The sequence below is a fragment of the Heloderma suspectum genome, chromosome 10 (assembly GCF_057233095.1).
Source record: "Heloderma suspectum isolate Gila_16-S chromosome 10, 16-S_ref, whole genome shotgun sequence".
Classification (NCBI taxonomy): Eukaryota; Metazoa; Chordata; class Lepidosauria; order Squamata; family Helodermatidae; genus Heloderma; species Heloderma suspectum.
Window position 1 is genome coordinate 28,491,936 of NC_139467.1, and position 26,630 is coordinate 28,518,565.

General features: G+C 43.1%; 1 protein-coding gene across 4 annotated transcripts; it reads left to right on the forward strand.

The window, feature by feature from the left end:
- Positions 1-26,630, forward strand: YTHDF2 (YTH N6-methyladenosine RNA binding protein F2). 4 transcript variants are annotated; one of them, XM_084815705.1, is made up of 6 exons: positions 37-295; positions 660-684; positions 2,617-2,696; positions 4,206-4,334; positions 9,576-11,162; positions 24,578-26,630. In XM_084815705.1, the coding sequence occupies exons 1-6, from the start codon at positions 269-271 to the stop codon at positions 24,599-24,601; spliced, it is 1,872 nt and encodes a 623-aa protein (XP_084671831.1). In that variant the 5' UTR covers positions 37-268; the 3' UTR covers positions 24,602-26,630. The 4 variants fall into 4 exon arrangements, with proteins under 4 accessions (XP_084671835.1, XP_084671834.1, XP_084671831.1 ...); XM_084815709.1 differs by lacking the exon at positions 24,578-26,630 and having other exon boundaries at positions 1-295; positions 9,576-13,365; XM_084815708.1 differs by lacking the exon at positions 4,206-4,334 and having other exon boundaries at positions 14-295.

The window sequence follows — 26,630 nt, forward strand, 5'->3', positions numbered from 1 at the left end:
GAGGGTCGCGGCTAGAGCGTCGACGCAGGCGGCAGCAGCGGGAGGAGCCGCGGGCGGGGCGAGCCAGTCAGAGTCCTCCAGGAAGCCGAGAACGAGCCGCGCGGTGTGCCTGCTCCTCCTCCTCCGCTTCTTCTTCCTCCTCGTTCCCCGGACAAAGCCGCCGCGGTCGCCGCCGCCACTACCGCCACCACCCCCGCCCCTTCGTTTTCCCCCACCCCTCACCTCGCAGCGCAGCCCGCCTCAGCGCCCCGCCGCCGAACGGAGAGCCATGTCGGCCAGCAGCCTCTTGGAGCAGGTAGGGAGGGGGGGAAACGGGTCGGAGGGGGGGAGAGGCGCCCCGGGCTTGGGGCGCCACGCTGGGAAAGGCCCCGGCTTCAGGCCTAGTGCGGGGGGGGCGCAAAACGGACGGGGAAGCACGCGCGCTCCCTCCCTCCCTTGCGGCGCTCCCTTCTCGAACGAACCCCCGCCAGGCCCGGCCTTCCTCCCGCCGAAGCCTCCCCGAGGCCAGCAGGCAGGCTGAGAGGCCTAGTCTGGGCTCGACTTCTTCTCTCCGCTACTTCCCCTCTCAGTCGGGCCTTTTTCTTTTTCCGCCTCGTGACTTACATCTTTTCTCCCCTCCGCTTTCTCTCTTCAACGCCATCGTGTCGCCGCCGCTCCAGAGACCTAAGGGCCAAGGCACCAAAGGTGAGTGAGTGACGAGCTGCCGTGGCGGGAGCGAGAGATCGCCGGCGGGAGGAGGCGATTGGGGCGGGGGGCGGCCGTTTTGGGCTGGATCCTCATTTCCCTCATCATGGGTGGGGGAAGAAAGGAAGGAGGGAGGGAGGGAGGGAGGGGGGCGAGCCTGAATGTTAGGCCTCCCTTTCTTTCGCCTTTGAAAGGCGAGTGCGCGCGCCTGTTGTGTCACCTTTCTAGGAACCGTGGTGAGGCTTGCCGCATGAGCACCCGATCATCCGACTCTTTTGTGTGCCTTTAAAAAACACACACACACACGAACAAACGTGGGAGGGAAGTTTCTGCCTTAAGTAGTGTGCCCCCTTGGTAGGATGTATGTTATGTCCCCTTGGTAGGAAGCAACTGTGCTCATAGATTTCTAAAACTTTGTGCCCATAGGGTTTAAAACCTGGTGTTTATGTGCATCTGTTTTGCGCAAGGAAATCTGAAATTGTCAAATTAGTTGATGGCATGATAGTGATGAGTTCCCCATGTAAGAGGAAAAGTGTGGCATACTAATGGCCCCTTTAATCTGGCCGATGAAGGAATTGGATGCCTGGGAATTAACGTTTCGAGCTAATTGCAGAAGTGAGTCATGGTTAAAACAGGGTGAAATATACGTTAAAAGGTGGCAGTGGCTGATTCTGTTAGAGTGGACTGAGGGAGTATTCATGTTCCTGTTTTTTCCAGACTATATCTCTTCTCTCCCCAATTTGTAGTTGGATTACTACAGAATAAGGAATGGTTTGGGGTGAAGCCTGACAGGGGCACACAAGGAGTTTGTTTAACAGTTTACCTTTTGAAGTGAAAATGGATACTTTTTCAGAAAGCAAAATCAGTGGTTGTTAATAACTGGAATTACGTAGCTGGCCTATGAAATTCCAACTAAAGGAGAAGGAACAGACTCATTAAATCTTAACAGTTGTTTGCAAATAAGTGAACATTGAGGTGGAGGAGCAATATATTAATGTATCTTAAATTTTCTTTTAATGTCTAGGCAACTCTGTTCAGATATGTTTTTAAAGGTGGTAGAAATGAGAATAGTCTGTGAAGTTAACAGATTCAAGGGGTCACTTTATGGGTCCTATCAGTAGCAGAATAAAAATCTTCTGAAACTTATGCATGCTTTCCCTCTCTTTTTCCATGTTGAATTGCCTGTTCAGGTATGAGGAGAAAGTGCCTATTGATTAAACTAATTAAGTTTAGGATTATAGTTGGAAGGGATTTTGTAAGTCAGCCAGTCCACCCCTTTGTTCAGTGCAGGATCTGCCATGCGAGATGCGATTATAGCATCCCTGAGACATGGCCAGCCACTGCTTAAATGTTTCTATCCAAGGAGAGCCTACCACCTCCCAAGGCAGACTGTTCCACTGTCTAACATCTCTTACTCTTAGAAAGCTTCTCCTGATTTGTTAGCCATAATCTGCTCCCCTGCAATTTCTACTCAGTTGGTTCTAGTCCTGCCTCTCTGGGGCAACAGAGAACAAATCTGCTCCATCTTCTGCATGACAGCCCTTCAGATATTTGAAGATAGCTATCATGTCTTTCTTTAATTTTCTACAGGCTAAACTTTACTGGGTTAAGTGCAGAGTCTGTAAAGAGAATTCCAGTGTATTTTACCAATAGTACCAATATATTTACAATGCTAAACTTGCAAGTCAGCCCCCAAACCTGTTTTCAGTGCCAGGGGTCATCATTGAAAGAGATAAACACAAAGGAAAGTGAGCATGTTCTCTTATCCTGGAGGAGCAGTAGCTAGCCCCATACATGTGGGATAAGGGGGCAGTGGAGTTGGGGGCAGGGGAATCTCTTGTTAGGCATTAACAGCTTCTCTTTTCAGAAATAAACTACTGAGAGCATTCATGTTAGTACTGAGTAATCCTCGTTACAAATTTTTGTCTTTAGTACAAAATGGATCGGTGCATCAGAAAGATGGATTAAACGATGATGATATTGAACCTTACTTGAGTCCTCAGGCCAGACCGGTGAGTACTAGAAAATGTACTTATTCGTTTACTAATAGTGCACCATTCCAATAATCAGTCCCTTTTCTGCTACCATTTAACTTTCAGGGTGTTTCTTTGGCTTGATGTTTTATATTCAGCTAACTCACTGATGGTGATTCTTGCTAACTCCTTACAACTGTTCACATGTAACTTATCTATAAATGTGCAGTGCACTGTGCTGGAAGCACTTGGTAGCAGTTGACTTAGCTGAATTTAATAAATATGTTTGAATGCTGATTATTTCCTTGGAACATGTTACACTTCCCAGCATTTACTAAAGAATCCCCCCTGCCCAAGAACCTTCTCAACACAGATCCACAGAGTAAACTGCTTTGAGCTTTCTAAAAGAAGAATGGAATATGTATATTTATCAGTTAGTAGCAGTGATGTAAAAATCAAATACTAGAGTATGATCTATAAAGCATTTAATTCTCTTGAGTGGGATCAGTGCTACAATCCTCAACACACTTACTAGGGAGTAAATCCCATTGAACTTGGACTTGTATCTGAGGAAGCATACTTAGCATTGCACTGCAGGTTAGCTAAACAGCTCTATCCTAATCATGTTTACTCAGAAATAAGTACCATTGATTTCTGTGGGACTGACTTTTAAGTAAATGTGTGTTAGATTTGCAGCGAAAATCAAAGTACATTGCCCTAATTAGCCTTTGAATCTTAATCTAGTTCTAATGAGATTCATATATTCAGTAGGGAATTTTTACCCTAGTAGAATGCATTTTGAACATGTGTTCTTACCTGTGGTGTTACTGAACAGCATTTTTTGGTCTTCATCTGCATTTATTTGTGGATTAAAGGAGGAATGGCTGAACGTTTAGTTTTGAGATGTAACTCCTATCCCTAAACTTGAATTTCAGTTTAATTTTGGCTGCTAAAAGCAGGTTCATACTCTGGCTGGGATTGTTGGGAAAGAATTCCATCATTGTGGAGCAGTGTCCAAGAATATGTTTTGCTGTATGTCATGGTGGATTCTAGTGCAGAGTGGCATGGTCATATGGACATTGCTTATCAGTCTTTGAGAGTGTGATCAGATGTAGGGTGAAGGTAGCCTCAGGCAGCTGAGCATTTCCCGCATCTGTGAGCATGAATTGCTCCCAGAAGACCACAGGGAGTATATGTGGATCCTAAAGCATGCTGTAATGTGCTTCCCAATTACTGACTTGTCAGAAGACTAGTTGTAGTTTCTGAGCAGTCATAAAAGACAAGTAAACTGCATTGCAGTAGTCAAACTTCAGAGTTACAAAGGCATAAGAGATGACTGTCAAATTTGAATCAGGAAGAAGGGGTAGCTTTCAACTGATGACTTCATGAAAGCTGTTCATGCCACTGAAGCTGCAGCTGTATCAACAGATCTAGGAACATTCCATTTATGTAAACTTGAAGAACCCAGGGCAGACTATACCCCAAACATGCTGGATGTTCCTATTTTCCTGCAGTCACTCATTATTACCTCATTTTTATTGGCTTCAGCTCCAGTTGGCTTGTCTGCATCCTGTTCCCCACTTGCCCTGGATATCAAGTAAACTGACTGCAGGACCTGGGTCGGATGAAAAGGAAAGAGCTGGGTGTTGGCAGCATACTTATGGCACCTCACGCCAGGTCTTCACTTGAACTTGCTTAGTGGCCTTGTGTATATATACATGTTAATCAGGAGAGGGTGGGATGTTATGATGCCTCATATGGAAGGTTGCAGGGAGGTGGGAGTGGGGGTGTTATAGCCTTTCTTTAGGAGCTTCCTGCCAGGAATCCGTAGAACCATTTGAGTAGCTCTGTAAATATCTGATAGTCATCGAAGTTGTGATAGCAAAACCATGTGATCTAGTAGATTGCTGTTGCTTATCTGTTTCAAGACAAAAATAATTGATAGAGGTCCAAAGAACAGTTTTTGTGCTATATCTGATTGAAATGTAGACTTACAGAGATCCAGGAAACTGATAGACATCTGGGTACATCTATAGTTATAGAGCGGTCAGCCACTTGGCAGCCTGTTGGAGACAGGGTGACAATTGGCTGGGGTTACCCAGGTTGCTCAAGGAGGGCATGGTGCTGGACAGCTTTAAATGATTTGTACTTAATAATGCTGACTTTTTGCCCTGTTACCTCATCTCTATTTTCCCTTTCAGGGAAAATTTGCAAAATGAATTATTGCCCAGTTTCTTCACTGCTTGTCAGTAATAAAAAGATATGCATGTGGGTCCTACTTGCAGCTTGGTTCATAGTAATCACCCCACTTACCATTGGTGGGGGAAAAAGTCCAAAAAGATGAACCAAGCCTCTTAAATGTCAACATCTTAGTCTGCATTCAAGCTTAAAGAAAAAATGCTTTATCTGTAAAGTAGATGTCAAATGAATATTAGGAAGCTTGTGTTTGGGTATAGATAACCCAGTGTTACTAGGTCATTAACTTAGGCATTGGTAAAGGAAGGCGATTTCACTGCTGCTATATCATAGCCCATAGAAATTTGCCCCTTGGTAAGTTGGCATTGCTAGGAACAGAGCACCAACTTTGCACTAACCGCTCCATGTTAAGCAGTTAGGTCCTTTGTAAACCTAATTTGTGCTAGTTAAGCAGAGTGTGAGGATACCGTGTAGTAATGTTTGGTCAAAATCAGCCTAGTATTTTTGGGTTTTGGCCAGGTAATTGACACATTTGTCAAGATCTGTGGTGTATCTTACTCCATCCCTTCCCTCTGAGAGTTCTGGCATAAATTTGACTCTATGGGTGAGCCATCCTCACTGGTCCATTGCCCTAATGAGCTGGAGAAAGGGAGTTGCTTCTTGCCATGAGCTCAGTGCCATCAGTTTACATCCTTGCCTAATCTGTGTAGGTGGTGGTGGAATCCATTTATAATTAACTTCAATTAAGATTTAACATTTCATCGTCTTCGTGTGCAGTAGTTATGCTCAGTTATGCAGTTAAGGCCTCTTGTTTGTTCATGGTATAAGGAAGAGTTCTGGCAGGCTTAAGCGATTTGTTTACACCGTTAAAGCAGTTGGCCCTTTGGGGAGCTGTTTTGGTTCTTGAAGTGCATTTCCTAAAAGAAAAACTTATAAAATTATCATTTTGCGATAAGTGTTTAATGTGATGCCAACCATGCAGTTGATGTATGAGTTTAATGAACCAGACTTTCAGATCACAGCAGAGCTGCACAAGTTTGGCCTTTGAAGGCCAGTGCAAGACTGACTTAGCTGCTTTTGGTCGAAGCGAGTTTATTTTAAATTATTCCTTCATCATTAGTGCATTGTGATCAATTCAGTCTCTCAAAAAGGATCTGTAGTTGGCTTACCTGGTTCTATCAAAATACAAATCCTTTGGTGAATCTGCTAGATTATATTTAACTTGGAGCCCTAACAAGGCCCAAGCTACGCATGGGGAAAGAATGTCTGAGTTAGAGGTGTGTGTGAGTTAAAAGCAGAGGCCGTACTTCCCTCTTCTTGGTAATGTTCATAAAGCTATGCTGGCTGGGCATGCTGGGAGCTGTAGGCCTTTTTTTCTGTCTAAACCTGCATAGGATTGCACCCTACAATTGTTAAAGATGATGAATGACATGACATTATACTCAGTTGCTGCCTCCATGCCCAAGTGGTACCCATGGTGGAGTGTGGGTTGGCAATCCAAGCACTGTTGTATTATGCATCTTCAACTAAATGTTACAACACATGGCTGCTGCAAATCTACATCTCTCTAATATGTTGTTCAGGCCTAAGTGAACACTTAAATAAGTTTGAATCAACCAGAATAGTTGGAGGAGCTAGAGGGTGAAATTGCTGACTTTTCATTCATTGAGTAGTAACAGCTAATATGGTACAGTGTGTGGCATTTGACCATTAATGAGCCTACCTCATAGACTTATTGTGTGGATGAATTAGATCTCTTCCCTAAAGCACTTTTGCAGCCCAGTCCTATGCCTGCCTTCAGCTGAGTGTTTATCAACAAAAGAAAATGCTGCAAACAGCTACAGATGCAGCTGTGCAAGCCAAAGCTGCCACTAAGTTTTTGAACTTGCTATTCTAAACTTATTCTATATTCAACAAACCATCTGGTGGATGAGTGTGCAGATGTGTGCGCACACAACTGCATATGTTCTTTTGTGCACATGTAGTGCTAGAGAGGCAATGGGGTATTAAAGTCGTTAGGTGTGGCCTTCTTGCTTACTGAGTAGTTCCTGCCACCACTTGAAGAATTCCTGTTCTGAATCTGCAAACACGTGCTCAGGAGTGAGTGACACCCCCCTGCAGTCACTGTTTGTCTCCCATCTGGAGCCAATAAATTGCAGAGTCATGACACACCCTCTGCAAGGTGTTTGTCCCCTCCCATTGGTTGATGCGGTAGGGGTATTGCCCTCCCATTGAACTAGGCACTTAAATACAAAGAAAGCACTCCGCTTGCTATAGCTTCTGGCCACTGTTTGCTCACTCATAAAGCGTAGCCCTGTTTTCAGTGACGTAATGTTTTTATTTATATTAAATCTCTACTCTGCTGATCCTTCAGAAAGCTATGTGACCCCTCATTGTTCCTCCAAAAGCCCTTTGAGCAGCTCACCTGTGCTACAGTGGCTGCTGCTCCTTTGGTGCAGTGGTGGGACTTGGTCCCAGGCGCAGAGTGATGTGATGGTGGTTTCTTTTGAGTGGGGTGCCCAATATGCTTGGGCTCTTAGTTTAAATGGCATTAGAATCTGAGACTTGTTGAATGTAGATTTATTCTGGTCGGAGAGAGCTGCATAGCGTATTGCTTTTCCCAGTTCATAGAGTGGGGGAAATGAATAGCCCTTTAAATTGGTGTACTGAACAGGTAAATTGGGCTGCGAGATACTTGAATGAAAACATTTCTTCGTAGAAGGAATGTTTCTGAAGATATGAGGTGACATCTTGTGCATTACAGCTGAGTGATCAAATAACTTACCTGTGGTCTTTCATTCTTGAGCAAATCAAGAGTTGCCACCTGAAACTTAGAGAGTGGCCTTAGGCACATCACTTTATCTCTCACCCTAACCTACTTCTAGGGTGGGTGTTAAGCTAAAATACTGTTTTAGACTTCTCAGTGGAAGGGCAGAATACATATAAACTGAACTTCTGAAACTGGCAAGGGATCATTTGAAAACAAAGGGCACAACCCTCACAAGGCATGTGAAAATTCATTGGAGCTGTCCAGCAGAGCAACGTCCATACATTTCAGTGTGGCTTGCACAGGAGAAGCTCTGAACTGTGCCTACTAAATCTAGTGTGACTGCACTCAACTTTGAAACGAAGGGAAATAATGTTGGATTAATTTTGGAAGTTCTTTGTTAAAAGTTATGTTAATGCTGGTGTAATGTATTTAAACTACAGGCACCATTTAAAATGCTTGATATTGTACATAAAACTGCAAAGTAGATACATTTTATTTGGCATCATAGTAAGTTATCAACTTGGACTCGGAGGGGGGAACACAGTTAAAGATTTCTTGCCCACTAAGGTGGATGGGCAGGCTGTATTTTATTATTGGTGAAATATGCTGAAATCACTAGTACCCAATTGCTTCTGGAAAAGTCAACCAGCTATTTAGATTTTTAAATGTCTGAACAATGCCTATCAGTTTAAGTTGTACAGAATTTTTTAGACAGAAAAATAAAGTTTCAAGAACTGAATCCTGCCTTAGCTTTCTTCATTCTGTTTGAATTATTAACCTTTGGGCTCCAGTCCTGTCCACTGCTGGCAGTGCAGCCCTCAGGCCAAAAATTGTTTTCCATCTCTATGCTAACCCAATAATAGGCATCATCAGAACCCTATTAGATGCTATCTGTACTTCATTGGTATCAGTATTCCGACCGATTTTGATTCATTGTATCATTGGCCCATACTGTAGTCCTTAAGAACCTACGCTGCTTTGAATGCGAGTATGAATGTGAGGAAGCCAGATTCCGGCTGAACTTCAGGATAAACCTCCTGACTGTCAGAGCAATACGACAATGGAACCAATTACCTAGGGAGGTAGTGGGCTCTCCCACACTGGAGGCATTCAAGATGAAGCTGGACAGCCACTTTTCAGGGATGCTTTGACTTGAATTCCTGCATTGAGCAGGGGGTTGGACTCGATGGTCTTATAGGCCCCTTCCAACCCTACTATTCTATGATTCTATGTTAGCATAGTGGTTTGAAAAGAGCAATAATTAAATGCTTCAAGAATTACTGGTACGTTAGAATGTTCAGGGAGTAAACCTAATATATACCAATGCTTTCAACACAGATTGAACTTGAGTTGTTTGAATTGGATTGCCATGCAGTCATACAAATTATCAGGAGATAAAATCCATATGAGTGGCTTATGTGCTGTAAAACAGTATGCTTTAGGAAGCAGAAAGATTTTAATATCCAAGAGCTAATCTACTTTCTAAGGGACATAGGTGGTAATGCTTTTTTGGATGACCTAGTTCAGAAGTTGCAAGTCTCTGAAACATGTGATGGTTAACTTGTTGGTCCAACTACAAATATGTAACTGCTTAAAAAGTCATTAGCTCTTTTGGGGAGGTAGCTTACTTAAAACTGATATTGCTGTACATTCCACCACCCACCTATACTCAACAAAATGCTACGTAAGTTAAAGTGCAAACCCACCTACTTATTAGACAAGTGGGTATTTCTATGCTGAGGGCACTTCTTGAAATTTCTTTTTGAGGTCTGGGTAAAATGTGGGAAGACCCCATTTTCACTGCTCTAAAATCATTATTTGTGGTAGCTACAGATTGCAGTGAATAGTTCTGCCATGGAAGAATGATATGGAGAAGAGGCCTGTGAAGGCATTTAATAAAGTTTACGTACTGCAATGTGCTGTTCTAACTATTCAGTTCTTTTCTGTTCCAGAACAACGCATACACTGCAATGTCGGATTCCTACCTGCCGAATTATTACAGTCCATCCATTGGATTCTCGTACTCTTTGGGTGAAGCTGCTTGGTCTACTGGGGGTGATCCACCCATGCCCTACTTAACATCTTATGGACAGCTAAGCAATGGGGAGCCTCACTTTCTCCCAGATGCCATGTTTGGACAGCCAGGGGCCCTTGGCAGTACACCATTTCTTGGACAGCATGGCTTTAACTTTTTTCCAAGTGGGATTGACTTCTCAGCTTGGGGCAATAACAGTTCTCAGGGGCAGTCAACTCAAAGTTCTGGATACAGTAGCAACTATGCTTATGCTCCAAGCTCGTTGGGTGGAGCCATGATTGATGGACAGTCTGCTTTTGCCAGTGAGACACTAAATAAGGCACCTGGCATGAATACCATAGACCAAGGGATGGCAGCCTTGAAGCTAGGCAGCACTGATGTAGCAAGCAGTGTTCCAAAAGTTGTTGGTTCTGCTGTTGGCAGTGGGTCCATTGCCAGTAATATCGTAGCTTCTAACAGTTTGCCCCCAGCTACCATTGCTCCTCCAAAACCAGCATCTTGGGCTGATATTGCCAGCAAACCTGCAAAACAGCAGCCCAAGCTGAAGACCAAGAATGGCATTGCAGGATCAAGTCTTCCACCGCCTCCCATAAAACACAACATGGATATTGGAACTTGGGATAACAAAGGGCCAGTGGCAAAGAACCCTTCCCAGGCTTTAGTTCAGAATATTGGTCAGCCACCAACCCAAATATCTCCCCAACCAATGGGTCAGCCGATGAGTAACAGCCCACCAGCAGTGCAGCCTTCAGTAGGACAACAGCCACAACCTCTGCCGCCTCCACCACCCCAACCAACTCAGCTGCCAGTGCAGCAACAGGCAGCTCAGCCTGCCCGGTGGGTTGCACCTCGCAATCGTGGCAGTGGGTTTGGTCAAAATGGAGTGGATGGTAATGCAGTTGGACAATCTCAAACCACTTCTGGTTCTGCACCTTTGGAGCCACACCCAGTCTTGGAGAAGTTAAGATCCATCAACAACTATAACCCTAAGGATTTTGACTGGAACCCAAAACATGGTCGGGTTTTCATCATCAAGAGTTACTCCGAGGATGATATCCATCGTTCCATTAAATATAACATCTGGTGCAGTACAGAGCATGGTAATAAGAGACTGGATGCTGCATACCGCTCCATGAACGGAAAAGGTCCTGTTTACTTACTGTTCAGTGTCAATGGCAGTGGTCATTTCTGCGGAGTTGCAGAAATGAAATCTGCTGTGGACTACAACACATGCGCAGGCGTGTGGTCCCAGGACAAATGGAAGGGACGCTTTGATGTCAGGTGGATTTTTGTGAAGGACGTTCCCAACAGCCAACTGCGGCACATTCGCCTAGAGAACAATGAGAACAAACCAGTGACCAACTCCAGGGACACTCAGGAGGTGCCTCTGGAAAAGGCTAAGCAGGTGCTGAAAATCATTGCTACCTACAAGCACACCACTTCCATCTTTGATGACTTCTCACACTATGAGAAACGCCAGGAGGAGGAGGAAAATGTGAAAAAGGTAACTTGCCTAACTGCTAGGATTTGGTAGGGAAGAGCAACAAAGGGGAGTTAAATGTGGTTGTATGGGATAGAGCTGACCATGAACACTAGTCCACATGTAAGCTTGAAAGGGGGGAAGGGATGTCATTGCTCTGTAGCTATACATTGCAGAACTACCATCTGAAATTGCCACCTGAATCACATCCACTGATTTAGCAGACCTTTTTTGAGAAACTTGTGTAGCACATAAGTGTATTATATTGGAACACAGTTTTTTTTTTTCAAATTGATCTCACAAGAAGCCTGGAAGAGGGTGCTTGTAGCCATGTGTAACCTGAATGATTATTAAATGTTGAAAGTAGCTGTATTTTTGTTTCTCAGTCCATACGTTTGATATGACTCCTCCATTATATACTTAAAAAATTGTATGTATCCCAATTGTTATGGCCTTTTGGCTCAAGCAATAAAATTAACTTGATCTCTAAAGGATGTGCTGAGGGTAGTCTTGCTTTTTGAGTGGTTGATAAGACACTAATCAATGGAAAGTAGAGGCATAGGCCAGGATCCAAGGAACTACTTTGGGCATGCATAAGATATTGATGGAATGTTTGACTTCTGAACAGTAGGCCACCAAGTCATACGGACAAGTAAAAGCAGAAGAAGATTTGTGTCCCTAGACTACTATCTAAGCAAAATGATTTTTTTAAAAAGTCAGTACAGTCATTCTACACTCGAGATTGCAAAGCAGGGCCTCAGTCTGTAGCAAAGTACATTAAAAGAAGTGGCTTGGTTTGCATTCAGTCTTCAGCACATTAGTTTTGGATGCAGCATACATATTATGAGAAGTTTGAATAGGTGATTGATAGTTGTATGATTGCTGTCTCTTAGAACCCCTTTAGTAAGCAGGAGCTGGCTTTCAGTTTTGCTGGATGCTAGCACTTAATTAATATTTGTATCCTGTGGCAGTGTCATACACTTTAACCTTTCCACTTGGCTACTAGAGGAGTATTCCCATATGCATGATAAAATACTGATTATTTTAAATGCCCACACATCTGTAAATGGCATAAGGTTGTTGCTGTCTTTTGTGGCAGAGGCCCTATTTTTAAGAGGCTTTTTTTATTTCCATGGTTGCAACAAGTTGTTAAGAGTTTCTACATCGTTCGTGAACCTTTAGTATTTCAGTTTGGCTGATATGTAACTTTTTTTAAAGCTACAATTGTTTCATTGGTTTGGGATTCACCTGCTATTACTGTAACTTCTGTGTAAAAGTAGCACTGCAGTATTGGGGAAAAATGTGTACTTTCGAAAGTCTGTAGATATATAACAATATTCTATAAAACTGTAGCATCATACCAGGAGTTAGAAATTAGGGCTGCAATCTTAAATCCAGGGGTGGCCAATTCCGTATTCTCAGAGGCCACTTGATTTTTTTCCAGTCTTTTGTGGTCTAGAAGTATATTTTGCTGCACAAACTAATTATTTCATGTGTGTTGAGGCTTTAGACTCCGCCTAGCTGTAAGAACTTCAGTTTTATGGAGCGCAAGCACCATATCTGGGACATCACTTACAAAACCAAAAACGATCAAACTTTTAACCAGGTCTTGATTAAAATTTGGTAATATTAACAGGGCAGATAAAGAAGGTAGATCATAGGAATGTTGGAAGCTGCTTTCCCTTAAACCGGGCCAGACCATTTGTCCATCTAGCCCAGTATCATCTACTCTGACTGGCAGCAGCTATCCACAGTCTCCTATCAGAAGCCTTTCCAATCTATTACGTGTTCATTTAATTGACGATTCTGGGGATTGAACCTAGGATACTCTGCATGTGAAGTATGTGCTCTACCACTGAGCTGGACTCCGTCAGCATTACAAGGACACAGGCTGCCAGTGGCCATCTCTGCCTAAAACAATTTACTTGGAAGTAACTCCCACTGAAATCGATGGGATTTGGTATTGACATGGTATAGGGCAGGATGCACATTACTTTGTCCTTAGTGGCTAAAATGTTTGAAATGTGTTGAAATTCTGACATAGCTACAGTCTTGGTTCTGCTTTGCTGGTGTGTCTATATATCCTCTTCTGATCTTTAAAAAGTCTATCTAACAAAATCTCTGATTAAACTGCTGCTAACCAGTACTTTAGTCTTGTTCCAATGAGCTGGTGCATATTGCTTCCACAGGCTTGTCACTAGCTGTTGAATAAAGGAACTTCTGTATTTGCATTATTACAAATGTTTGTGTAACATGTTTAAATTGTTGCATAATGGCAAATGTACATTTGCCATGAGATTGATTCTGCTGGCATTGGAATGGCCATAGGTTATCGCCAAATCACAAATTACAGAAATGACATCTTACATTTATAAGATCATATTGGGTCTATTTCCTTAGCACTTCGAACTTTGTCTAAGCAAAACATACTACTTAAGCTTTAAGGATTTGTATAAAGATTTGCATTTTGCAGTGTTTTGCTGTCCAGAAAGGCACTTGAATAATGTAAATCAGACCAGCCATGGTCAACAGTAAGTACAAAATTGAGCTGGGTGTTGAGAGACTAGCATTTCAAAATGTGATTATGGGATCTTTGGTCAAGTCAAATAAATGACTTGATTTACAAGTCATCCAGGACTTGTAAAATGTCGATACTGATCAGGTTCCTGGCATTAATTATCCCCTACCCCCAGCATTGGGTTTATCACTCACAAAATACTACTCAGTTCTAAGTATGGGTAGCTAACCTTTGGAGCAAATGTTGGATCGTTTGTAGCTGCTGCTCCTGATTCAGAAGAGATCTACAGAGAGAACCCATCTCAAGTTGCTGGAAAATAAACTTTCAGTAATCTTTTAAAAGTTATTTTCCAGCAACTTGAGATACGTTCCTTATTTATTGAAAATAAAGTTATGTTTTCTAGCATCTTGAGATGGATTTTTTCTGTAGATCTGTGGTGGATGCTTTCTAGGTTGTCTATACTCCTGATTCAAAGCAGACACAGGCCACTGCAATGTTACCCTAAGCATAATTTGTGCAAAAAGGGTGGTGTTGATACATTAATTTGTATGTGCTATATTGGCATCTTATCTAGTACCCTTTAGTATTTCACAGAATGTGAGAATGACTGAAAAGCGTGATTCATTACAGATGGGTTTGCTAAGCCTTGTAACAGGCATTCATTTTTTCCCCTCTGAAGATGTTAGAAGGTGAGTAGCCCAGAGGAATAATGATAGTAAGTTTGGCAAAGTTTTTCTAGCCTCAGCAGCTATTTAGGTACCTAGAAAAGCAGATGTGGAGGTACGGGAGCTGTCTGGATGAGATGGGCCTCTTGAGAGAAGCTTTCCATTTCCTATAGGTGTTTTCTTAAGGAATAAAGCTTTTCTTCTAGGCTATTTTAATTTTATTTGTTAAATTTCTCCCACAACTTTTTGCATAAATATTCTCCAGATGACAAGACTTTACAACCAATCAGTAGAAATCAATAAAATAGCACAAGATGGCAAATAAAATAAACAAGGGAGAGAAAAACCTGATGTTGGCTATCAAACCGTGCAGAATACTAGTCTTCCAAGCAGGATGCTCTCTCTCCCCCCCCCCCCCACAATAGTTTGTTCTTAGTCCTCAAGCCAGTTGCTATGGGTACCAATTGGGGCTAGATTTAAAGGGCTGGATCTTTATCCCTGAATAATATAGTCTTATCCAAGCCAGTTGTGCTGTTCATGCAAACAGTAAGCAGGCAAATTTCAGAATCCTAATAAAATTTTATTATGGTTCAGAAAGCTTGTGTCCATTCCTGATCTTGAGAATGCCTGAAATTCAGTTAGGGTGATGTCAGTACTCGGTGCCTCAATCCCCTTAAGGCAGGGGTTGGCAGTCCAGCACCCACCAAGATCCCCCACTGCTCCTCCAAGGCACACTTTTCCCCACCTCTGGTAAAGTCAATGGAGTGATATCGCTCCACTGACTTCAACAGAGGTGAGAAAAAGGGTGACCTGCCTCAAAAGGGCTTGGTGGGGGTGAGGGAAAGTCCATCCCCTGCAAAAGACCCTAAGGGCAACAGGGTCCTTGACACTGGGTGTGCTTTCCCCTCCAGTCATTTTTTCATAGGGCACCCTTTTCCCTTACCTCTATTAAAGTCAGCAGAACATATCGTTCCATTGACTTTAATGGGGGGGCGGGGACCAGAGCTCCTTGCTAAACAATGGCTGAGGAAGGACAAGAGAAGCCAGAGGAGGGAGGCACTCCTAATATTTTAGCCCCACAGCAACTTGCGGTGGTGCCCAGGACACTTTTTCAAAAGAGGTGCCTGCAGGCCAGAAATGTTGCCTAGCCCTTGCCTTAATGAGTTGCTGATATAATCTTGTCCATTTGTTTTACTTCCTCATGGTATAAACTCAGGGTGGTAAAACTTTGAAAGTAAAGTCATGCAGGTTGCTAATAGAGGGCTAGTCTCAGGCTAAATTGGACATAATGCACTCTCACAGTGTTTTAAAAACTGAAAACCAGCCTTGGAGGCAGTGATTGGGAGAATGAGAGCAGTGGGATTGAGGGGCTGCTAACCTGCCTCTTGGTTTGTTCAGGAGTTAGATTAGAAGTTACAGAGGAGATGTGTGAAAAATCTCCTGATGTTTTTAAACTGAAAAGCAACTGCGAGTCATCTTCATTTTTTTTATCCTGCAGGAAGAAAAGCAGTTTAGGAAGGGTAATTAGAGTAGACAAGTGCGAGGAAGGGAAAGGGTAAGCAACACTCACCCCCATTGTATTCCTCTGCCCAGATAGCCAGCCTTCAGTGGCTGTTTCCCATTAAAAAAGCCAGATTTTCATGTATCTTCTGTGTGATGTTTAGTCCTTGGACAACGCAGGTATGCAGGTCATCTCTTGAGTCAAGGGAATGAAGAAAGTCATGAAGAAAAACATAAACAGAACAGGGAAGCCACTGCACAGAATTTCAGACACGGAAGTAACAAAAGAGAGCCAGTGTAATGTACTGGCTAGAGTGGACTTTGGCTGGGGAGATAGGTTTGTATCTTCCCTTGCCCATGAGGCTCATTGGGTGGCCTTGGCCAGTCACTCCCAGCTACCTCACAGAGTTGTTGTAAGGATAAAGTCAGAATAACCCCCATCCATGTCTGCCACTTTAATATTTTTATTTTGGAAACTTTTATGCTGTCTTGAGAGAAAAAAAAATCCTAAGGCAGCCCACAATAAATTAAACAAAAAATACAAAAACTAGTGTCACTAACTAAATATTAACACGTTCTGATTAAAAGAGCAGCATAAAAAAGCAAAAATCAGCATATCACAAACTTCTAAAAATGGTATAAAACAAGAACTTGTCTGTCTAAAGCTAGATTGGAATAAAGCTTTTTGGACTCACCTGGAAGAAAATACGGAGGTGGACAAACACTTCTTGAGGGGAGTTCCAGAGGTAAAGGGCTCCCACTGAAAAGGCTTTATCTCATGTTACCACCAGCCTGATTGTACTTACTGGTGGGTCTGAGCAGGGTCTCTGTGACCGATGTTACGGTCCAGGTAGACTCCTGTGAGTGCAGATGATCCTTCAGGTAACCTTATTCCAAATCATTCAGGGATTTAAAGGTTAATATCTGCACGGAGATTGTAAGTGAATATTGATATAAAATTGGTGTGATATTCTCCACTGGGTTAGATACAAATGCAGGTAATTTAACTTTTTTTTCTTACTGCATTTTCAATCTGAATCTTCTACAGCTTCTCTTCTTCCCCTCTATTAACTCAGTGTTTTGACCATGACCAGTATTGTTTGTCTAATGTAGATCTAAAATAACTTGCATGGAAAAGTGTATTAATGCTTACAGTTCTTTAAAGCTTTATAAACAGCATCTCCTTGGGGTAACCTTTCACTTATGGAAAAAAGTAACCTGCACAAAACGTTGTGGCCCTGTTCAGTTTGTGAAAGGTAAATTCGTAAGTGCATTGATGGGGTTTTATTTAAGAGGCATAAGTGCCATTGTTCTAGTTAGATGTTTAGTTTATCTACATGATGGTAATTGCCATACATTGTCTTTCATCCAAAGGTGTTTGTGTGAGTGGAAAGCACTTCCCTTTACACAAGATGGCACTCCTGATACTTCCCCATCCACTACAGCCCAACTCCCTCAAGCTTCTCCTAAGGATTGGCCCACTCAGACCCTATAGAATATGGTGTGGGGGCAGCAGTAATTCGGGTGGCTGGCAGAACTTGGGGGCCTGCCTTGACCCTATGTGGTCCAAAAAGCAACTCATTTATAAATAAAAGAAGCAGAAGTGCTTTCCAGTTGATCAAATACGCCTTTGGATGAAAGCTATTGGCTTAATTTGCCAGTAATATGAAAACCATAGTTTGGCTGTTGGGGCTATGCCTTGGGTTCACACATTTCCCCTTGCATGCTCAGAGAAGGAAGTTTTTGGTTTGTGCAACTATAGTAGGTTTCCAATTCTGTTTGGAGGCAAAACATCAGCTGACCAGTTTTGGATGTTGTTGCAAATTATGGTCTTCCTGAAATTGGATCATGTGAGCGGAGGAGGGAGGAAGCATGTAACCTCAAACCCTAGTCCCAATGGCCAAAACATAGTTTAATGTTTACATGTGGACCAAGCTGCTGTATTAACTGAACAGTACAATTATCACAACAAGATGACTGATAAACGTATAGGTCCTATAGGTTTATATTATCTTGTCAGTTACCTTGTACTCGTAGGAAGATGCATTTTAGTTTGGCTTCCAATCTGTGGTCTTGTTTGCATTGATAGCGTACATGCCTTCTCTCTTCTGGAAGAGGGAGAACTCTTGTGTGCATCAGTAGCAGGTTCAGGAAAATAGCAAGTGATTTGTGCCACGATGGTTGTTTTCAAGGCTGTTCTCAGTGCAATGAAAGCTAATACCATGAATTGCTTTCTAGGTGCTGTACGACAGTGACTTGAGGTGCATTCAGGTTATGGTAAATTCATCGAACTCATATGGTGATTTTATCAGGAGTAAGCTTCTTATACACTGCTTAAAAGATTGTTAGACCTAATACATAATAGAACTTTCAAGATGATCTGGATATTCATGATAACTACAAGCAGTTTGCACAACAAATTGAATCCACTGTTGGAGTGGTGAACTGTGTCAACTCAATTCCAGAACTTAAACTGGACAGACAGAGCTTGGCCAATTATCCATGCCTGGGTAAACTCCGGAACAAATTATTTCAACTTGTACGTGAGGCTGGCTTTAAAGACTTCTCAGAAATTTCAGCTGGTACAAAATACGGTTGTCAGGATCCTAGCTGGGGCTGGCCATAGGGGAACATATCTTGCCCCTACAGAGGCTGCTGGTCCATTTCAGGCAAAATTCAAAGTCCTAGCTGTTGCTCATAAACACTATGTATTTGGGACCTGGCTACTGAAGGGCTACCTTCTTCCAAACTTGCCTAAACCTTTTGCTTATCATCGAAGCTCCCCCCCCCCCCGCTTTCTTGAATCCCCAGCCATCTGAAACAAGGTAGGTGGTGACTGGAGAGAGGCCTCTTTTGTCATGGAACCTTGTACATGGAATGTTCTCCCCAGACAAGCTTGCTTGGCACCAACTTTGATGTCCTTTTTAGTGCCAGTTGAAGATTTCTAAAATATTTGACCAAGAATTGAAGCATGTTAATAGCTGTTCTTAATTTATTATTAAATTAATTAATTATTAGATTTATTACATTCACGTGTTGCCCCATAACATAAAATTCTCTTGAGCTTTATTTGTTGCACACTGCCTTGCGAGTCTTGCATTTGAATGGTTACCAGTAAACAAATACTCCTCAGAACCAGCTTCATATCTTCAGGAGAGCATATTTCTGGAGTACCCCCAGCCTTGTTGCACTCCAAGCATACAGAATGTAATCCTTACTTTAACTGAAATAAAACCTTGTCAGACTGACATTTGTGAGTTGATTATATAAGTGATGCATATTTGCATGCTGCAGGTCATTAGTCTGCCAAAAAGATGCTAATAAGTGATGTGGAATAGGGCAAGATACTTAAGCTTATTTGGTGCCGGTCATTATCTAGTTTTATGGATGCTAAAGGATGAATTCTGGCTGTAGCAGGTGTAGAGAGCTACTGATTGGAGTAAAGGAAAATTATTCTGTGAGCAAAGCTTAAGAAATACTGTCTTGAAAGATAGAATCAGAGAATATGTTTGCACTCTACACATACTTTTGCTACTTTTCTGTACTACCTTTGAATACATTCCCAACATTGAGTTATCTAGACTAAAATGTGTGCTTTAGTTCTTTATGTTGCTTGGTGGGTTGGCAAGCCTGATGTCCTAGATGTGACTAGTTGCTGGTTATAACCACAAGCTATAAACTGACTGTGCTAGGTTGGCTGTGTGTGATTGTTTGGGTGAATGGAGTGCATGAGTTTTTAAAATGATTGAGGGTATGTTTGAGTTGTGAGTGGGTGTTGAGACTGTGTGGATAGTTCTGGTGTGGTAAGGATGTGCTTGGGAAACTTTGACACAGGGACCCATGGAGGCAGTACTTCTATTCCAGTGATTTGGGACAGGAGATATGGCAGGAGAAGGGTATTGGGACATCAGAGTAGAATGGGTTACAGATGTTTATACACTGTTCCTCTTCTGTCCCCCTCTCTTAGCTCTCATGTATCTGGTAGCTCATCTACTGAGCCCTCTTGTTTTGTGGTGCTGCTATTTAATGTCAGGTCGGTCTGCAATAAGACTGTGCTAATTCATGAATTAATTGGGGATGAGAAGGCCGATCTGGCGTTTATTACTGAGACTTGGATGGGTGAGCTGGGTGGGATCGACCTGGCTCAGCTCTGCCCACCTGGGTACTCGGTGCAGCACCAACATAGGCTGGGGGCAGGGGGGAGTCACTGTAGCTTACAGAACTTCCATCTCTTTTACCGGGAAACCACTCCACCTTGGAACGGGCCTTGAGGGGGTTGCACCTGCTGTTAGGCCATAGAGAGGGATTGGGGCTAGTGCTGCCATGCTACCCAACTTGACGCCCAGCAACTTCCCTGACCGAGCTAGCAGAAGTGGTCTCAAGTATGGTGTTGGAAGAATCCAGGACGGTGGTTCTGGGTGACTTCAGCTTCCATGCCAAGGCTGTCCCTGGAGCTCCAGCTCAGGACTTCATGGCCTCCATGACAACCATGGGCTGTCTCAGTTTGTCATCGGCCCAACACATGAAGCGGGGCATACCCTTGATTTGGTTTTTGCTCCAAGCTGTGAGATGAGTAGTTTGGAAATTGGGTGGGCGGGAGTAACCCCATTGTCCCGGTCAGACCATTTCCTGGTGAGATTTCAACTTATGGCATTAATTCCCTCCTGCAGGAGCAGGGGACCCATTTGGATGATCTGCCCCAGGAGACTGATGGAATCCAATGGATTTATGAATGCTCTTGGGGATTTTCCAGTGGAGAGAGGTGGTGATCCATCTGAGACCCTAGTCTCACTGTGGAACAGTGAGATACAAAGGGCCATTGACTTGATTGCACCTGAGTGCCCTCTGCACTCTGTAAAACCCCTTCTGCTCCTTGGTATACTAGAGAGCTGCAATCAGTGAAACAGGCTGGATGTCAGCAAGAGCACTAATGGCGTAAGACTTGAGGGGAAGATGACTGAGCACACTCTAGAGCACATAATCATGTCTATTGTGTGGTGGTGCGAGCAGCAAAGAGAGCTCATTTTGCTGCCTCCATTGCATCCTTGAGTAACTGTCCAGTGGAGCTCTTCTGGGTGGTCTGGGGCTGTTAATGTTCTCCCCAGCAAATGGGGCCCTGGGGATTGCACTTTGAGGACAAAATCACTTGTCTCCATGGCGAACATGATGCTGTTGTTAGTGCAGTTCCAGTCAAGGGGTCTGATGCCACCATCTGCCCAATTTTGTAGGATCAGTTTCACTTCTGTGGCTTGATGATGTGGACAAGGTTCTTTCTGCAATGTCACCGACCACGTGCCCTTTCGATCCTTGTCCCTCCTGGCTAATGAAATCTAGCTGAGGGGGTATGACTGGGTGGGCCTAGGGAGTGGTAAATGCTTCTTTGCTGTCTTTAAGGAGGCAGTAGTGTGACCACTCCCGAAGAAGCCCACTCTGGACCCAGTGGTATTAGACAAATACTGCTCAGTCACAAATACTCCTTTCTTAGGGAAGGTACTTGAGAGGGTCATGGCAGAGCAATGGCAGGCAGTCTCGGAGGATACTGATGATTTAGACCCATTCCAGTCTGGGGTTTGACCGGGTTATGGGGCCAAATCAGCATTGATTGCCCTGATGGGTGACCTTTATCAAGAGAGGGACAGGGGGAGTACAACCCTGTTAATTCTGCTTGACCCCTCATCGTCGTCTGATACCATTGATCATGGTATCCACCTGGATCGACTCTGTGGGATGGGTACTGGAGGCACTGTGTTACGGTGGTTCCAGTCCTACCTGCGGGGCCAATTTCAGAGAGTAACACTGGGTGACTATTCCTTGGCCTCTTGGCAATTGAGCTACAGGGTGCTGTAGGTTACCATCTTGTCCCCAATATTGTTTAACATGTATACGAAGCTACTGGGAGCAGTCACTAGGGGATCTGGAGCGAAGTGCCGTCAGTATAACACCCAGCTCTACCTCCCTGTGACATCTGAGTCAGGAGAGGTTGTGCAGGTCCTGGATCAATGCCTAGACTTAGTAATGGGCTGGATGAGGGTCAGTAAACTGAAGCTGAATCCTGGCAAGATGGAAGCCCTGTGGGTGAGTGGTTCCCAAGTCCGGGAGATAGGCTCGTTGCCTGTTCTGGATGGGGTTGCACTCCCTTTGAAAGATCAGCCCGGGGGGGGGGGTGTACTCCGAGATCAATCACTGTCGCTTGAGGCCCAAGTGGCTAGGGCCTTTTACAGAGTGCCTTTTACTGGCTTCAGCTGGTTCGCCAGCTACGGCCTCTCCTGGGTAGGGATAGCTTGGCCACAGTGGTACAGGTGTGTGAGAAACTTCAGGACTGGTTTACTGCAGTGCACTCTATGTGAGGCTGTCCTTAAGGCTGCTCCAGAAGCTGGAGCTAGTGCAGAATGTAGCAGCTCAGCTGTCGTCAGGAGCTGCCCCTTTTCAGCATGCAACTCCTTTGCTGCCTAATTGCTATCGGACAGGTTTAAGGTTTTGATACTAGTGTATAAAGCCCTAAACAACTTTGGACCAGGATAACTGAGAGAGCGCCTTCTCCTTTATCAAGCTACGTGGTCACTGAGGTCATCAGAGTGCATGTTCCTGGTGGTTCTGCATGGACCTATGGCCTGATTGGAGCCCACCAGGAGAAGAGTCAGTGTGATGGCCCCTTTTCTATGGAACTCTCTGCCTCTGGAGGTCAGGCAGGTGCCAACACTGTGTGTTTCTAGTGCCTCCTTAAAACATCTTTATTTCAGGAAGCTTTACTTGACTGCTCAGCCATGGTTTTTATCAGTATTCTGTTTTTTTTTATTTTTAATATGGAGTTTTATTCTTTTATATTATATTTTTATCTTTTATTGTTCACTGCTCCAGAATCTGTCTAGCTGTGGAGTGATCTGTCTAGATATGGAGCAGTATATAAATGTTGTAAATAAAAATATTTTTAAAAATAAATTTCATATGTAAATTATAGAACAATTTTAATAAAACAACTAAAGCAAAAACCGTAAAAGCATACTTCCAGTTAAATCCAAAATGCCTGGTCAAATAAATATATTTTCACTTGTCTCCAAAACAAGAGCTAAAGAATTCAGTTGGGCTTCTCAAGGGAGTGTTAACAGCTTCTAGTAGAAGCTAACTTTGACTCATGGAAAGATGGATCAGAGCCTAGGAAGAACTGTTAAGGGTTCATATGGGAGCAGGAATTTCTTGAGATAAAGCTTAGACCATATAGATCTTGAAAGATCAAAGCCAGAACTTTTGAATGTGTCTCAAACCAGTAAACAATGCAGATGTTTCAGAACAGGTATGAAACTTTCTGTTAACAAGTATCTGTTAATAAGTGAGTGGAAGCAGTCTGTACTAGTTGAAGGTATGTTTTACTGCCTTTAAAGATAGCCTTGTGTAGAGCCATCCAGCGGTCATCACAAAATGGGAAGAGATTGAAATGGGAACTCTGGAGAACTGTTCACTGCTTTGTTATATTTATATCCCGCCTTTCCTCCAAGGAGCCCAAGGCGGTGTACATGATCCTCTAACCTTTTATCCTCAGAACAACCATGTGAGGTAGGTTAGGCTGAGAGTCGGTGACTGGCCCAAAGTCACCCAGTGAGCTTCATGACCAAGTGAGAGACTTGAACCGGGGTCTCCTGAGTTCCTGTCCACCACTCTAGCCGCTACACCACACTGGCTCTTGATTAGCTATACAGTTATAAGACTTCAAAGTTTGTGTCCAGGTAATCATCTGTGACACTTAAAGCAGGGGTGGACAACTTTGGAAGGGGGTGTCCAGGGGCCACTTTCAACCTCCTGGAGGCTCCTGCAGGCTGCAGTTGTCCTGTTGTTAATTCAGAGGTGGCAAAACCCTGGCTGCTTTTCACCGAACATTAGTGGCAAACGGCTGCGGAAGGCCCAAACATGCAAAGTTAGCTTGTTTTCAAGCCAGATGTGTCTGTTTTAGCCTTCCATAGCAGCTTGCTGCTGAGATCCGGTAGCAAACCTCCATATGCGGCAGGGGCTGCATGTAGCTTGTGGGCCTTCTGTGATTCGCCCCTGACTTAAAACATCACTACATAACCCACCTATTGGTGATGTCAAATGCAATTTCCCTTAAACTTTGGATTGATCTGCAAAGTAACACTTACCTCTACATTCCTTCTGCTTTATGTGGGAGCAGAGTCTATTGTCATCCCTGCCTTGATATGAACATTGGATAACCAACTGGCATGGTATTCTGAATAGCTTGAAGGGATCATTCATCCCTGAGTAGCTGAGGGATTTTCTTCCACTCCTCATCAAATACCACTAGTTAGCTGCTTAGCCTTGATCTTTTAGGTGGAATGCATGTTGCTTTCTGTCATTCTGCAGTCAGTAGTAAACAATCTTGGTGCCTCCTCACCTCCGCTGCAATACCAGCCTGAGTGGCCTGCAAGAGTGACTTTCCGGTGGTGAGGAGCAATGACGTTTGGATTAAACCACATTAACTTCCTTCTTTCAGAGGTAAAATTATCAAATGGGGAGGTAAATATAAAATGTAAGCTGTGAACGGTTGCCAGTCTTCTTTTTTTTTTTAAGGATTCTGGGATGGGGGCGGCAGGGGCTGCCCATCCTTGACGTAGCATAATATAGCTATATTTGGAATATTAAAAGTTGGCTTAACTCAGCTGAATGTCCATCATAAGCCCTTGATCTATATAACAGTGAAAATAATATAAAAGTTTTATAAAACTGTCATCCATTAACCGCTCCTTTTCCCTCTCTCCTTCCAATAGGAACGTCAAGGCCGTGTCAAGTAAAACACTGGGCCCTTCCACAGAGACTGCAGCAGAGATGTTGCATCTTGGATATCTTTCAGAAAGGAAGAAAAACGACACCAGAGAGAATTAGGACTTAATTCATTGACTTCATACAAACTCTTATAAACTTACAGTTTAAAAAACGTATTGGAATTTCACAAGAGACATAGGACTTAAAAAACAAAAACAAAAAAAATCCCCTTCTAGGTAGAGTAGAGGTGAAAACTGTCCCCTTTCTTTTGGCTTTGGTTGTGATTTCAGAGCATACGCTTTGTTTTTTGTCTTTTTACTATGTTATCGGATTTTAAAGTCCGCAAGTGGCATATGCCTTTTTTCTCTAATTTTTAAACCTGCCTCTTCCCTGGTTTCCTGGCCTTCTGAACTCCTCTTCCCCTGGGTTTTTTTTTTTTTTTTTGACATTTGCACTTGGAACACCGAGTTGTGACTTTCTTTTGGACATCCACCATGGAAAGTGGAATGAGTAACTTCTTTCCATGGACTGAAAGAGGAATTTTATGAAGAATTTGAGTTTTTTATGCCTAGAAGATTTGAATGGAATTTGTCTACAAGGTCGTGTCTGAGGGGTGGTTCGTTTTCTCAAAAGTCAAATACGAAGAGTCCTAAGAAATGTTCTGTTCTTGTGCATTATATGGATTACAGATTAAGTCTGGCTTGATTTGATTTGAAGGCTGAGAACAGTGGTAAAAACTTGTTTGTTTACAGGAAAATTAATTTTGGAAGAAAAAAAAATATTGTAAACTGTGTAGTGAATGTTTCTTCAGTTTTCTTGTTAAGCCAATGAGGAATGGGCACTGCCTTTCTTTCACCATTAATCACTTCTCAATAATAAACGTGAGATCCTGTTGAGCATCACTTCTTGGCCCCTTAGTTCTTAGTGTGTAGGCTGCTGCTTTAATGCTTGTACATAGCAGTGAGGAGGCTGCAATGAGGAATAAATGCAGGCATATTGAGCTATAACAAGGCTTTCCAGCTTTTAGTTCATTGGCTAGTTCTGGTCTTTCTCAGTTTAATAAGTGACATCTCTGGGAGCTGTAGCCCTACTATTATCTGAACACCAAAGTTGATCCTTGCAGTCAAGCAAGTAGCATTAATGTGGTATGCGTTTTTGTATTGACAAGGCAGGTATTTTCTAATCCCAGACCCGGTTTACATTGCAGTAATGGTTTCTTTGATATTAAGGACTGGTTTTGTTGGTGGTATGGGGCATTTCTGCTTATGCAACGATGAACTCTGTTGTTTTTCTGATTAAAAAAATCAAACTATCCCAAGCGTGAGGCACTGTGTGATGTGGCTGAGGTTCATTGCCACTGTATCTCATCTGGGAAAACTTGACACGTGGAAGAATGCTAGTGCCTTGGGCTTCCTGCGGGATTTAGGTTAAAGCTATATCTGTTTAGATTGCAAGTTGAAATACGATATCAAGGCCTAAGGGGAGATACCATTGAGATACCATGACAGAAATATGACTTAATTTTTGGACTAGACAAGATTAGAGCTGCAATTCAGTAAAACGATGTACAGAGTTGCTGCGTGTGCCTTTGTGCTTAGTACCAATATGACCTCTGCCAAGTTCCTGTCTACACAGACACATTTCCTTTTCCCCAGTTACTCAAAGTCTGAGTTACATGGATTAGATTGGCATGCACTCAGGTGAGTAGATTAAAAGACTCTCCAAATAATATATGCAGGGTTGTTCTTGTAAAAATCTACAGAAACAGCAACTCAACTCCCAAGTCTAGCAACAGAACTAAATCTATAGGTTGTTACAGATTTCTGCTCAAAGTGCTATGTAAACTTCAAAACAGGTCTTGCTTGTTTGACTGTTGCACCTTCTCTCCCCTCACAAGAAAAACTTAAAGACAACAGAATACAGGATAAATGCACCTGAGACCCTGCACTGCATATCCCTGGGGGAGAGGAGAAGAGAATGAACCATTTGTGGTTGGTGCTGAACTAATAAGTAATAGATGTTCTGTTTTTTTAAAAAAATAAAAGGAGCAGAAACGTG